The 13,515-nt window shown below is 46.6% G+C and overlaps 1 protein-coding gene across 1 annotated transcript; it reads left to right on the top strand.

Moving 5' to 3' along the window:
• The first annotated feature begins 4,411 nt into the window (after positions 1-4,411).
• Positions 4,412-10,257, top strand: LOC142590958 (uncharacterized). The gene is made up of 3 exons (XM_075703327.1): positions 4,412-5,221; positions 8,278-8,656; positions 10,097-10,257. Exons 1-3 carry the CDS (start codon positions 4,427-4,429, stop codon positions 10,141-10,143), a joined length of 1,221 nt encoding a protein of 406 aa, XP_075559442.1. The 5' UTR covers positions 4,412-4,426; the 3' UTR covers positions 10,144-10,257.
• The last annotated feature ends 3,258 nt before the right edge of the window (positions 10,258-13,515 follow it).

Raw genomic sequence — 13,515 nt, 5'->3', positions numbered from 1 at the left:
CATGGAATGGCACGTCCTGAACATCCCTTGCACAAAGAGGGATGGGGAAAGCTGTCGCTTACTGGAGCACCGTCGTGGCTTAAACCAAATCCTTCTAGACGCCTGTCTAGAGATTCGGGAAAACAGGCGAGGAAAGACCAGGGGCGATGCCATTATTGCCGTCGTTGAGGCAAGCACCTGCGGGCATCTCCCGTATGGCTCAGACGAAGACTTGCGCAGATGGAAGCCTCTGCAACTTGTTAAACGTCTACTGGCCGAGCATCGCTGCATCACAGCGATAGAATTCAACGCGGGCTCGACGCATCGCCGTTCGTTGCTTTCAGTAGTAAGACGTAATCGTTCTTTGAAAAGCGTTGCCGTCTGCGGCAGATTCACTGGAGCTGACGACGCAGCTTTCATGTGCAAGGTGATCAAGTCTTTGCCGCATCTCGAGAGTCTTGCTTTCAAGGTTCGTGATTTCGAGAAGGAATGGGGAATCACGACATATTTGTGTGGGGCATCACTTGATCTAGGAAGGCATCACCTGACGACTCTCGACGTGGCAGAACTTTCGATGTCCGCTAGTGACGCGAGTTCGCTCATCCGTACTCTCATGGGAAACAAAACTATCACTGACCTTCGCGTCGGACAAAACGTGTTCGGCTACCGCGATGAAGCCTCCAACGCACTCTTCGCCAGCTACCTTGCGAAAGAAGACTCAGCGCTGCGAAAATTGACGCTCAAATCGAATGCCTATTCCGACAGGCGGTTTCTCTTGATAGAACTCATCACTGCGTTCTGCAAGATGAATACCTTGGAGGAACTGAATGCGGACATCACTGTGAGGCATCCAGAATTGTAAGTACAGCTGACATATATTGTATTATGTACCTACGCTATAGCGTTCAGACATTTCGCAAAAATCCTCCCGTGACTTTCGTTCTCAGCGGAGGCAAGGATCACGCGTTTTGACAGGTTGAGAACCGAGAGTTGACTGTCTTTATGCAAAAAGTAAAAGCAGGTTCGAGGCGCAGTGGTGGCGCCCCAGTCGGGCAGCCACCTCGGTTCCAGAAAACAGCAGGGGGCAATCACCCCCACGGCGAGGCACAGCGAACCGACGGATGGTCGCTACATCTTAACCCCTTAATACCCACTGTTTCGTATAATACCTTCGCATTACTGTGAATGTGATACTGTGAATTTTCATTTTGCCGTGAAACACCTAACTCATAGCCTATTCGGTCATCGCAGCGACTATTGGCGGGGCGACGGTAGGTCAGAACGGGTGCCGAGGCGGGGATAAGGCGATCTCATAAGCATGTGCATCGCGAGCAGCAAAGCACGTCAGGCCCCCTAGTCTCGCTGGAAACCGTCCATTCTCTCTCCCTAAAAAGATGCAAAGGTGTGTAAACGAAGGCGAAGCTACGTTCAAAAATCTTATGCTTCGGCATCAAGCCCATTAGAGACGATTTTTGCAAAGGAGAGCGCTGAAGCTTTGCGGAAAAAGGAGACGGGGACATGAAAGACGCTCACTTGCGACAAAGTATACCTTCAGAGAGAAACCACCAGGAACGTTATTGCGCATGCGCTGTCATCGCTAATTGTAAAAAAAAAAGATGTTTACATTTCTTATATGTATAAGATTCGACTAACAACGGGACATGCATCACTACATCAATAATGACAGCTGTAGTGTAGGTGATAGCAGCAATGGCACGTGCAAGTGGCCTCACAGAAGTCATTCCAAAAACACCTTCGGGGGGAGAGTGACAGAAGAGGTGGCGTAGAAACTTCAGCCAAGGGCGGCGAACGTAACTTCCTTATTCATGAGATGCATCGATGGGGCACTAACACAATGGTTAGCATCAGCGGGAATCTGACCTGCAACGAGGATTTTGTTTTGGAGTTTTCCTCTGGACCTGCTTACATTCTCGGTGTTGTCGAAAAGGGGTTTACAGCCACAATCGCTGCACTGCGCAGGAAGGTGCGCGGAGTTGCTCAGGGCCTTTAAAAATGGAGAATGCTCTCTCAGCCTGTCATTTAGACAGCGCCCCGTGTGCCCAATGTAAACTATCCCACAGTCCAGCGGTATCTTGTATATATGGCTTCGGTAGCACAGCAGGCGAGCGGTTTCGTGTGTTTTTCACAGGTCTTGTTCTTCTTATGGTCGTTTTGCAAGGGCGCACAACCAAGAAAGCTTGAGAGGAGCCGTGAAGACGAGGTCAACGCTCTGTTTTTTTTCCCCCCGATGCTTTTTAGGTTGGGTGAAATCGTTTTGTCTCTGAATATACACTTAGTTGCGAGCGAGCGTCTTTCCTGTCCACGTCTCCTTTCTCCGCAATGCTTCTGCGCTTCCCTTCGCAAAAATCATGTCAAACCAACTAGCCCAACAGCTTACTATTCCGTTGGAGACACCGAAGTCAGCGTCAAATCGCTCTGCATGCAGACGAGTGCAATTCAGGGCCCGCAGCCTTTCGTTAACGCCGCCGTACGTGAAAGTACAGGCTCTGTAAATGTCAGTATGCCGTTGAAAGCTGTGAAAATGCTCATGGGCATGAAGCCATCTATATGTGTTTTCGCAAGCACTTAATGAACGCAAACGCATACCGGTAACAGACGTTAGTCGTTTTTCAAGCGCTCCTGCTTTTAACAATTTAATCCCGTGCAGTAAGAAAAAGAAAAACTTTAGAGCATTTCGAATTGTAAACTAACAAAAAAAAAAGAAAATGGGTGTAAAATACAACAATTTAAGAAACTTGTAACGTACAGGGGTGATCACGCTCGTCTAGAGCGTCGAGCAGCGTACGGCGGAGCAAATGAACTGAAATTTAGCGTGGCTGTTTGACTAACGATAATGTGCTTGTGCCTGAACGGGTTTCACGTTTTTTCACTTGCGTTTCGAGTTGTTTCTTCTTAACTCGGTACCTCCCTTAATATTTGTTTCTTCCTTGCGCAGAGCTCGGCTCGATCGCTGTAGACAAGTGGGATCCCCTCTGTACGCGATTCAGTGTCACGCAAATGTAGTACGAGCTTCGTAACTGGTTCCAGTGCCTCGTCGTTACGCCCGTCTTGAAGTACATTTTAAAGATAGCTTTCCAGTGAACACTCGCTACGGCACGATTTGAGCACTGCGGCACGCTGCACGTGCTATTACTAGTCCCCATATTCCTCTTCGGCGCCCCCATGACAATACCGTGAGACCGAACCGCCCTACTGCGTCACTGGAATGACCAAATAGGGGAGTGTGTGTTTTTGCGTTGGAGGAAGCCTTTAGTATTGCGGGTATCAGTTTAAATATATATATATATATATATAACTTGAGTGGTGCTACAAGGTAAACAGAACAGGTATTCAATTTCAATAGTTTCGATTGGTCCAACAGATCGGTCCACCGATCGAAACTGTTGAAATTAAATACTTGTTCTGTTTACCTCGTAGCACCACTCAAGTTCTTTACGTTTGAGAGGCAGCCTGAAAAATTCCTCTTTGCCTACTATATATATATATATATATATATATATATATATATATATATATATATATATATATATATATATATATATATATATATATATATATTTCCGGATAATGTTTTTCTTGGCGAGCTAGTCCTTTTGCAGGCCCATCCAGAAGTTAATACAGCGCAAGTCTAAGTGCCACTGGGAATGCGATAGCGATGATGCCGATAATGATAATAACTAATGACAAAAGTTTGGCACGCGATTCAACTTCTACTTGACGTCGATGGAATATTATCGCTCCAGCGTGGTAATAATCGCTCCAGCGCGGTCAAAATAAACCACGCCGTACATACCCCCCTTTCCTCAGCACCAACTCACACATGAAAGCATCGTCTTTCATAGACTTCAATTACACGTTGAATCACCTTTTTCTTAACATGTGTACTCTTCATGGTGAAGAAAAAAATGTAGAAATTGATATAGCTTTTCTTCTGGAGCACTCTTTGGGCAGTGCACAGTTAATAATTAACGCCCCATGACTCGCTGCGAGGCTTGTATGACCGGCATCTCCTGTATGAAGGGCTCGTAGATCCAGTGGTCACTGTTCATCGGCACGTGCTGTAACATACGAGCTCGCAGACCTAAAGCATGGTGGACGCCTTGAACATCCTCTGCGAATGACGTTGGCTGCGATTCTTCTACGCGTTATGGAACGCCGATTTCAGTATCTAATGTGAGTTTTTAAAGTAGTACTAATGTTTATTGATTATCTCGGTTTGTTTTCCCCCTTGAGTTCAATTGTTCTTCAGCTAACAAGTGTTTTTTTACATGTATTGGCCAGCGTGGGTGCGGTCAGCCTCTTCGCAGAATTGGTGTTTAGGAGCGCCACACTGCGCAGCCTGAGGTTACCTTCGACGTTCTGCGAATGCCGTGCCACATTCTGGAACCCTACTGTCCAGCTTCCAGATCCCAAAGCCGCGCAATGCATGAAGGCTTGGCTCGCAGCGCTGCGGAGACCGAACTTGCCGCTCAGCAAGCTCTGCATCGACTTGCGGGGTTTCGGCGAAGCTGAGTGCGACGCCTTCTTCGGCGCAGTTGCGGAAACGGACGCTCTGAAGTCGGTGGTCGTTCTCTCCTTGCCCGGAATCGACCGGCCGGACAGGGTCTGCACCACCATACAGGAGCGAGGACTGAACGACCGAGTGGTCATCCACGGGCCTTACATACGCAACGCAAAATGTCTGCAGCAATGCCCGCAAATGAGCAGCGCAACCATCAGAGCGACCCATCTTCAGAGCAATGGCGAGTTCAGTATGCAGCCAGTTATCTCAGCTCTAGGAGTGGTTGGTGGCTGCTCTCACATAACGTCGCTCCGGGTTAACTGCGACCATTTCGATCGCAGTGTGTTCTCGGCCTTGGCAACATGCATAAGAACTCCGTCCACACTTACTGATGTAAACATAAACCTCGGTTTTGTTTGTAACCGTCGGATAAAACAAGAGGAACGTGATGTGCAGGCGGAACTGTTGAGAGCGTTGGCCTCCAACGTCAAACTAGTCAGAGTCAACCTCAAGGGAGTATCGCTGTCCGACGACGACTTCAAGTGGCTCGCGCATGGTGTTAGCAAGAGTCTCCGCCTCACGGAATTCGCCATGACTCCCGCCTGTATCTTCACTACCGGGCATGGTGAAGTGTACGGACAAAGCAGCTGTTCGGTGCACTGGATTGAGGCCTGGACGGGAGAATCCATCAAGAAGAACATCGCATTGGCCGACATATTGGTATGACTCAGTGCTACCTTTTTTTGGATCGTTTCAGAGCGTAAGTGATGAGCTAGTGTGGACAGTGCATGCGTAGAATGCGGCGTGTAGTGTTTTTCTGCGCCAATCAATAGACAGAACTCTGGTGCTACGCGTGCACTACTGGTGCAGTAGTATAGTTGTGCAGCAGTAGTAGTGCACTACTACGACCCGCCGTGGTTGCTCAGTGGCTATGGTGTTGGGCTGCTGAGCACGAGGTCGCGGGATCGAATCCCGGCCACGGCGGCCGCATTTCGATGGGGGCGAAATGCGAAAACACCCGCGTGCTTAGATTTAGGTGCACGTTAAAGAACCCCAGGTGGTCAAAATTTCCGGAGTCCTCCACTACGGCGTGCCTCATAATCAGAAAGTGGTTTTGGCACGTAAAACCCCAAATATTATTATTATTATTATTATAGTAGTGCACTACTAGTGCACCAGTAGTGCCCTACGCGTATCTAGTCATGCTTCTAACGTGGCGGCTCCAGCAGTATGGGAATGACAGACAGTTGCACAGATGTGAACTATAAGCTTCCTACTTGTGGCTTCGAACAGTTTTATGATTTCTTAAACTGACAATATCCATCAGCACAATGCGCCATGGGTGCGAGAATTTCCAATGATTACGCTCACCTGCAGCGACTAATTGCTTAGCTGGGCTGCATACAGTGAGTGCTGAGAAACTTAGGAAATAGCGTCACATATGACGCCACAAGGTCGCTAGAAGCCAGAAGGGAACAAAAGTAGGCAAATGCGGGTAATTAAAATCGTTTCCGTGGTAGCCCCTTAGTTTTCTGCAGTAATGTTTTTTGAAATCTGTGTGGAATTTTGTTAATTTAAAAGTTTATTAGCTGTGTACGCTTTAAAGGAGTGCTGACAGAACAATTTTTCATTTTGTTTTTTCTGCTGCAATAAGTAGCTAATTATCCTATAACCACTGCACGAAGCATCATTTGATTGAGAGCATCACAGTAATTATTTGGAATCTTGTATGTAGCGACGAGGACAAGTTTAGGTTTCAGAGAGCAACGAGATGGGCCGAAGAATGTAAACAAAGCTGGGCACGTGAGCGCACAAAACTGTGACGTAAGCATGCACGCGCGATCGCCGGCGTGGGAGCTTCGTGTTGCAAGTTCGTCTGCTACGTCTGCACGTGCTTTGCGACGTTCTCGCCATCATCGTTGTTCTCGCTTTCGTCCTCAAGCGGCGACTATTTCCTGCAGGCGGGAGCCGCCGCCCTATAAACCGTGGCAAAATCACTTTTTATTGGATTTACGTCAATGCAGTGACTCGGAAGGCACGGCGAGTGACCGCAATATGCGTACGCACCGCTTGGAAGTATTATGAACCATTCGTCGAGAACAATTTTGGAATGAAGCGCATTGCGGAGCAGAACACAAGGCGGGGTAAGAGTTGGCACAGCGTCAGGCTTGGAGTACGTAGTCTTCGTGGAAGATCATAGGACCGGCCTAAGATCCGCGCGTTTTGTTTATACCAGGCACGCCCGAAATGAAACGAGCACATCTGGTTGCTCTTCAACAAGCGCTCATTCTAAACGTCCAGAGGCGTGCACGAACTCGGACCACTTCTACCGCTTATCGACGCCGGCGGTGGCGAACGAGCAAGCCAGGATCGCTGGCGATCCCTTGCTCGCGGGTCGTCAGATCCGAGGCCGACCGCCCTTGTGATCCGCCCGCAACTCGTAACGAAACACCTATACTCGTCAACACAATCAATGTCTGCACATTCATGTCGCTCATAATTGACAGTACAATTAGTTTTCCGGACGCCGTTGGTAGCGCTGAGAAAGCAAGTTAGCCATGCGAGCCTCTTCGCAGAGACGATTGCTGCGGCGGCTGCGCTAACCGCTTGCGAGTCAAAATCACGCCAACCATTCATTATTTCGAGCTACGTTTTTTAACAGGCACTCACTCGACTTCACCTCACTATATGAGTCTTTTCGTGTAAGAAACAAACGTTAGCTGATTTTTGTGCTGCCGTCAGCGGCGAAGAAAAAAAAAAAGAATGGCACTGGAGCGATCGGAACGGAGAGAAACTTGCCCGCCGGGTCCGCCCCGACGGCAGCGCAAACACGTGACGTTACGTATTCTCGGTTGTTTACAATTCTGCCCTGCTGTCGATGTCGCGAGGTGCTGCCTTTTCCGGTTGGCTGCCTGCACGTACGTTGAAATTGATTTGAAATATGCGCTAAGCCAAATTAACCGTTGATATTTCGCAGACGATGTGTGTGTGCCCAATTAAACCGACGTAACAGGTTAACTCGACTTCGAAATTTTGTGTGAGGACTCCTTTGACCAAATAATTTCGAAGTGGCACAGGCGGATAAGTTATGGCTTTTTTTTGTTCCCTGCCTCATAGGTTTTACGATGATCGGAATGAGTGTCCGAATTTCTCATAGCAAGATCCCACCTTTCAGGGGCTGGGTGAGAGGTCCTCCAGTGGGATGCGGGCACGATTATTTATTGTACTTCCCTATAAACTATCGAACAGGCAGATGCTGTCTATCGCAGTCCATTACATTTGCAACAAGACATATTGGAGTCGCTGTGGCCTTCAGATGTAGCATTGCACATGTGAATCGATACGCCTGCGCATTCGCACACCCGCAAAAAAAAGCAGAAAAACACAGCGAACAAGTTTTTTTTTCATGCTCACTCGTTCATATCTTTAAGCCAATATCCTCCAACAACAATAGAGGTGCGTCCAACAATAGAGGTTGCCTGTGATGCTTGCGTAACAGATTACTGTATTCTTACTGTTGCAGTCGATGGCGTTTTACATTAGAACCCTTATAACACGTCGCTGAGATTTCTTGTTCGCCATTTTCAAGATGCTCTGATTCCGGCGCTGCGATACCGCTTTTCAAGCGGAGCTCATATAGATTTCCTTACATTTTCGCGCCCATTGTCTGATACCAGTCGCGGCTGGAATGTAAAGCGCTTAGAACTTTTGACCCTTTGCAGACTCATTGACGCTTCTTCTTTAAGCCCCACAACGGGTCATTTTTCTACGTGCAGGAAACGACCAGACGGAATGCCTCCGCCGTCCTCGCCGCAGCTCAGTTCGTGTTAGGCCAGGAAGATGGCGTCGAAGGCTATAGTTCTATCGAGCTGATGCACGACCACCCTCGTCTGCTCGAAATGGTGAGCGAAGGCGCTGACGTCACCAAGGCCGAAGCCAAGGAGATGATCAGCAGCGCACTGCTTCGTGTTGGCCTCTTGAGCCTCGACGAGTTTATGAGAATGACCGGCGTCGTCCAGGAGACGGCGGAGTGCCTTGCAGATCCTGGTGCCAGGCGTCAGCTCTCTGACTTGAACCTCGACTGCTGGCTACACGTTCGCCGTTTCCTGAAGATAGCGGACGTTCTGCAGCCTCGAACCGATCTGTGTGAAAAGTGTACGAGTGGGTTTTTATCATCCTTTTATTTTGATGGTGGGGGATGAGAGGTCAGCTCGTTTACTACATGGAGGAATGTGAATATGAATACTTGTCAGGAAAAAATGATGGATTACGAAAATGGGTCATTTGGCTGCAACATGAACAGCAGGAAGATTTCTTATAAATTTCCTTAGGTATTGCTGCCATGAATCGTCAGCTTCCCAACGGCTAGCTATTTATGAACCTAATATTAGTTTTTCTAGACACCATATTGTTATTTCCCAAGATATCGAAGGCCACGGGCGGTCCAAGTGCGAAAGCAAAACTCTTAAGTCTGCATAGTCCGCAATAACAAAGGAACAAGTTACAAAGTCTATCCCGCGCTTCAGTTATTGCGAATCCAGCAAACCTGACAAGGTTTATGCATCGTTAATCGTCTGTACTAGCTTGGGCTGTCTTTCAATAACACCTGGGAGGACAAAGCAAACAGTACTTTTTTTTCTTTTTAGTGTTTCACTGCTTTTCAATTATATTAATTAAGCTGCTGTTTTGTATGGTCACTAAATTACATAGCTCGCGTAATGTTGCTTTTTAAGCCTACTTGCACGTGGATGAAAGAGAAAGACTTTATCAAAAGACGAAAGTACCAGCCAAGTTACGCAGGACTTGCTACTTCATTGGGATCATTCAAACGGTATGAACGGAAATAAAAATAAAGAGAAATAAACGATAAATCTGAGCAAACTAACTTGACGCTTGAGACTTGTGTAGCCTTTTTGCAAACAGTGTGTTGTGTGTTTTTGCTGTTATGTGTGTGTGTGTTGTGTGTGTGTGCGTGAGCAGAGGGGAAGCCACATGACAAATGTTAGTTTTCATCTTTAATATTTAACGAAAGTCATCGACTTAAACGATATAACCCATACTGGCAAGCCCCATGGCGCTTCGAACATGTTTCTATGGTTGGTTTTCCGCAATTCGCTTAAGGTTTCGATCCGCGGGAGATATGTGTAACCGGAAGTCATGGTGAAGAAGGTGGTCACATGGCTTGAGAATATTGTGACGTTTTGAGAACATTGTGACATGGGTTTTAAACATATCGCTCGCAACGGTCTGTACATAAATATCTAAATAAATAATTGACTAATGAATGCATACCTATATACAAATGTGTGTGCGCGTTGTGTGTGTGTGTGTGAGTGAGCAGAGCAGAAGTCAGATGACAAATGTTAGTTTTCATCTTTAATATTTAACGAAAGTCATCGACCTAAATGATATAACCCATACTGGCAAGCCTCATGAGTTCCTGTATACGAGTAAAATAAATAAATTAATGCTGGCGATATAGACAGCATTTCTATTTTGTACATTAGAGTACGCATAACCAGTTTGTATAAATATTGCTCCCCCACATGTCTTGGTAATAATGCCTCCGTACATTTTCTGAATGTTTTCTTGCAGGCTGGCAGTCACCGTCAGCAGAGCAGAGCTTTCAAGCATGTTCATAGAAGACACGGCAGGTCCCTATGGCGTCGATGTACGGCAGAATCAAGAATTCAATAAAAGATTCAGTCAATGAGTCAATCAATAATTCATGTCCGTTTCTGCAATGGAGAGCTAAGAAGCTTTTGTAAATGCAAATAATCCATTCGTGTATGTACCAGATACAACAAACTGGGTGCTTTAATTACGCAGACATCTTTATGATATTTCATGGTATAGAGAAATGAAATATCGACTGTGCACGTAATAAACGAGTGTATTGTGATACATTAGCGATGATACAACATTTTCTTTTTGCCAGCCCTGAGCTAGTACTTGGAAGTATTAAATATTAAATAAACCTTGGGGCTTTCCCAGGCACGTACCCAGGATCTTTTTTCGAGGGGGCCCAACCCAAGGTAACCTTTGTATGCAAATGAGGGGGGAGGCGGTGAGGTACTTTTGCTAGTACAAGGGTGAATTATGTCCACCATTCGCAATAAACACAGGTAAACCCGCAAAAGAGAAATAAAATACGGTGTACCTCACAGGTACGCCTGTCCACCTGTGCACCTCTCCTTTAATTGGCAAACAAGGAACCACATCAAATGTACTCGCGCATGACAGAAGTGCAGGAAGGACACTGCCAGGAAGTAAACAAGCGAAAGTGTAAAATAAAGATTGCTAGTAGCGTTTTTCAGTTAGCTAGTTTCAAGTTATATATATATATATACATATATATATATTTGCGAAACAATCACCGTTCTTTTGGATCCCTCGTTTACTGCTCTACCGATTTAAGTGCCAAAACCAATTCGCGTTGTTATTCTGGAAGTTGCGTAACAATGCGTGGTCACCAGTCCCGTACAGCCGCGTAGAGCGCAGGACGCTGCGGCTCTAGACGTGCAGCTTGGTACAGCGTCCACCGTGGAAGATTAGAAAAACACCCACATGAGCGCAGCAGAGAAGTAGCTACATTAGGCGGCTCGACTGATTAACGAAGAAGCGTCGTTCAAAGCACACGGCATCATTCTCCACTTCTGGCCGCGTTTTCTCTACTTCCTTTATTTCTTAAAGATGTCGATCCGTAAATATTTTCACAAACAACGGTTAAATTTGTTAATTTTCGCTTTTGCTTCCTGTTTGACTGTTGCCTTGGCTGTTTCCCTTAGTATATCGCTTAATTTCTCAACTCCTTGCGACTCTTGTTTCCAGGTGCTAATTTTTCACGAGAAGTGCTGTACAATTAGGGAAAAGCCAGACGAGGTAAGGGTGACAGTCATATTGCTGATTGGTTTAGCGCATATTGCAGTGTCTGATGATGGACTCCGCTTTGCATTGTTTTGTTCCCAACGTTATTTAACCCGTATCAAATCAAATCAGGTTATTATTATTACATCGTATGTTAATTACAGTATATAAGTACACAGACGAGGGTATATGGTTCCGAGGATCTCCAAGCGTAGCGGTGAACCGTTACTCAATGAAATAATGAAGCAAAAGGAAAAGTTACACGCAACTGGCGTTTCCTCCAACCGCAACTCGTTCCACGAGCATAGAAACCATAACTGACTACGAACCGAATCTCTTTCCTGGTCTCTGGATCAATCTAAACGAGGAAGGTTGAACTAACGAAGCAACAGCGATGGGCGTGATCGGTGAATAGATGGTGGCAACTGAACTCAGCTCCAATTAATCGCGCGGGCACCGAATCGGTGATAAAACTCGCCTTCACATCCCAGGAGATGTCGATAACTACCGCCATCGAAAAAGAGTGAACAAATTGACAACCATCGAACTCCGTGAAGACGGAATGGCAGCGAGAGCTGACGACACTCAAAGCTCTCAAACCAAAAGCAAAACAATTCACCTCCGCCGCAGCTTGGAACGAAGGTAGTGCAATGCCTGGCCGCCCCGCGGCGGAGGTGAAGCAGGCGTTGAGCGCTCCGCATACGTGGGTCCATCCCGAAGGTAGGGCAATGCCGGGCCAAAACTGCACTGAAAAAACTACGGACGGTTAGCTATATACAGCTTTCGCTGTAGAAGGCAGCAAGATGGTGACCGCCGAATAGTCGGCGCTTTAGGAATGCATGTGAGGAGTGGTGGCGTGGGTGGAGAGTGGGAGGGTACGTGCCTGGGTTTTTGAATAGCGAACTGCACTCTAACCGCGGTTGGGCCTGGCATTGCACTATCTTGAGCATCGGTCCATGCACGTATCGGCTGTGCCTCAAACTTGCTTCACCTCCGCCGCGGGTCGGCCCGGTATTGCACTATATTGGGCATCTTGTTCTACACGCGGAGACTATAGTGGGGAAAGTAGCCCTTAACAGCTAGAAGAAAAAAACCGTCTGAGCCGTCAATATCGCCGCCCCAAATGTCGTCAAGATGGCAGCGTCCCCATATATGTACGGCTTCGTAAGCAGCCACCAAGCGCTCACTTTCATTATCTTCCGTGCCCTTGCTGCAGTGCATTCTCTTGATGCCAGCGACGCGCGAAATCTGCACCATCATTGCGTCATGCAACGCTCCTGCGACCAAGCAAGCTTTTGGTGGCACACGTTCGCTGCTATACTGACAAGAAATTACTTGCCTTCGAAAAAAAAAACAGACTGATTAAATATCGAAAGCGAACTGGCCACAAGGAACATGCTTACGGGACCATACTATTGATGACAATTTACAAAGGTTAAGTGCGGTCAGGTTGACTTCACAGGTTTGGAAGGATTGGCTGACGGGCTAGTTGATTCATTATCACAGAAAGAACAGCGCTTCAGCTTGTTAGCGCAGTGTGTCTGGTTCCTACTTTCTGTCCCGTCGTGAAGCGCTGTTCTGTGATTTTACAGATTTTCTGCGTCAGTTACGCTTTCCAAGAGCATTTAAATGGGAAACTTGTGTACGCATATCTCTTGCAGAAGCATGTTTAATCAAAATTTCTTCGCTCGGCTAGATAATCTCGAGGACGGGCTCCAAACTACTGATTCTTTTTAGCCACCTAAGATCACTTATTGAAGATTTAGTTAACACAGCTTCGTTAATTACTCACAGAATTTCTCAACTTGCTCCGCATCCAGAGGTTAGTAATCTGAACACTTGAATAATAAAATGATGTCACCAATATTTGTATTTATTTAATAAGTTTGTTTGGTGCATTTAAAATCAGCAGGTATATTGATGGTGTTGTAGGCTTCTCATAAAACAAGTATGAAAAATGGACAGGTCATCTTGGCGCAAATCAAATTCATGAGCTTAAACGCATGTGTCCAGCCGTGTACATCCGAATTTACAACCGATTCTCCTACATTATACAAGAAGCGCCTCAGCGCAACGGTACATCACAGAAGGTGTGCGAGAACGTTGTGCGCACTCCCGACTATTTTTATGAGCGTCGGTGGCATCAG

Source organism: Dermacentor variabilis, chromosome 8 (genome assembly GCF_050947875.1).
Source record: "Dermacentor variabilis isolate Ectoservices chromosome 8, ASM5094787v1, whole genome shotgun sequence".
Classification (NCBI taxonomy): domain Eukaryota; kingdom Metazoa; phylum Arthropoda; class Arachnida; order Ixodida; family Ixodidae; genus Dermacentor; species Dermacentor variabilis.
This window is presented reverse-complemented; position numbering and strand designations above follow the sequence as displayed.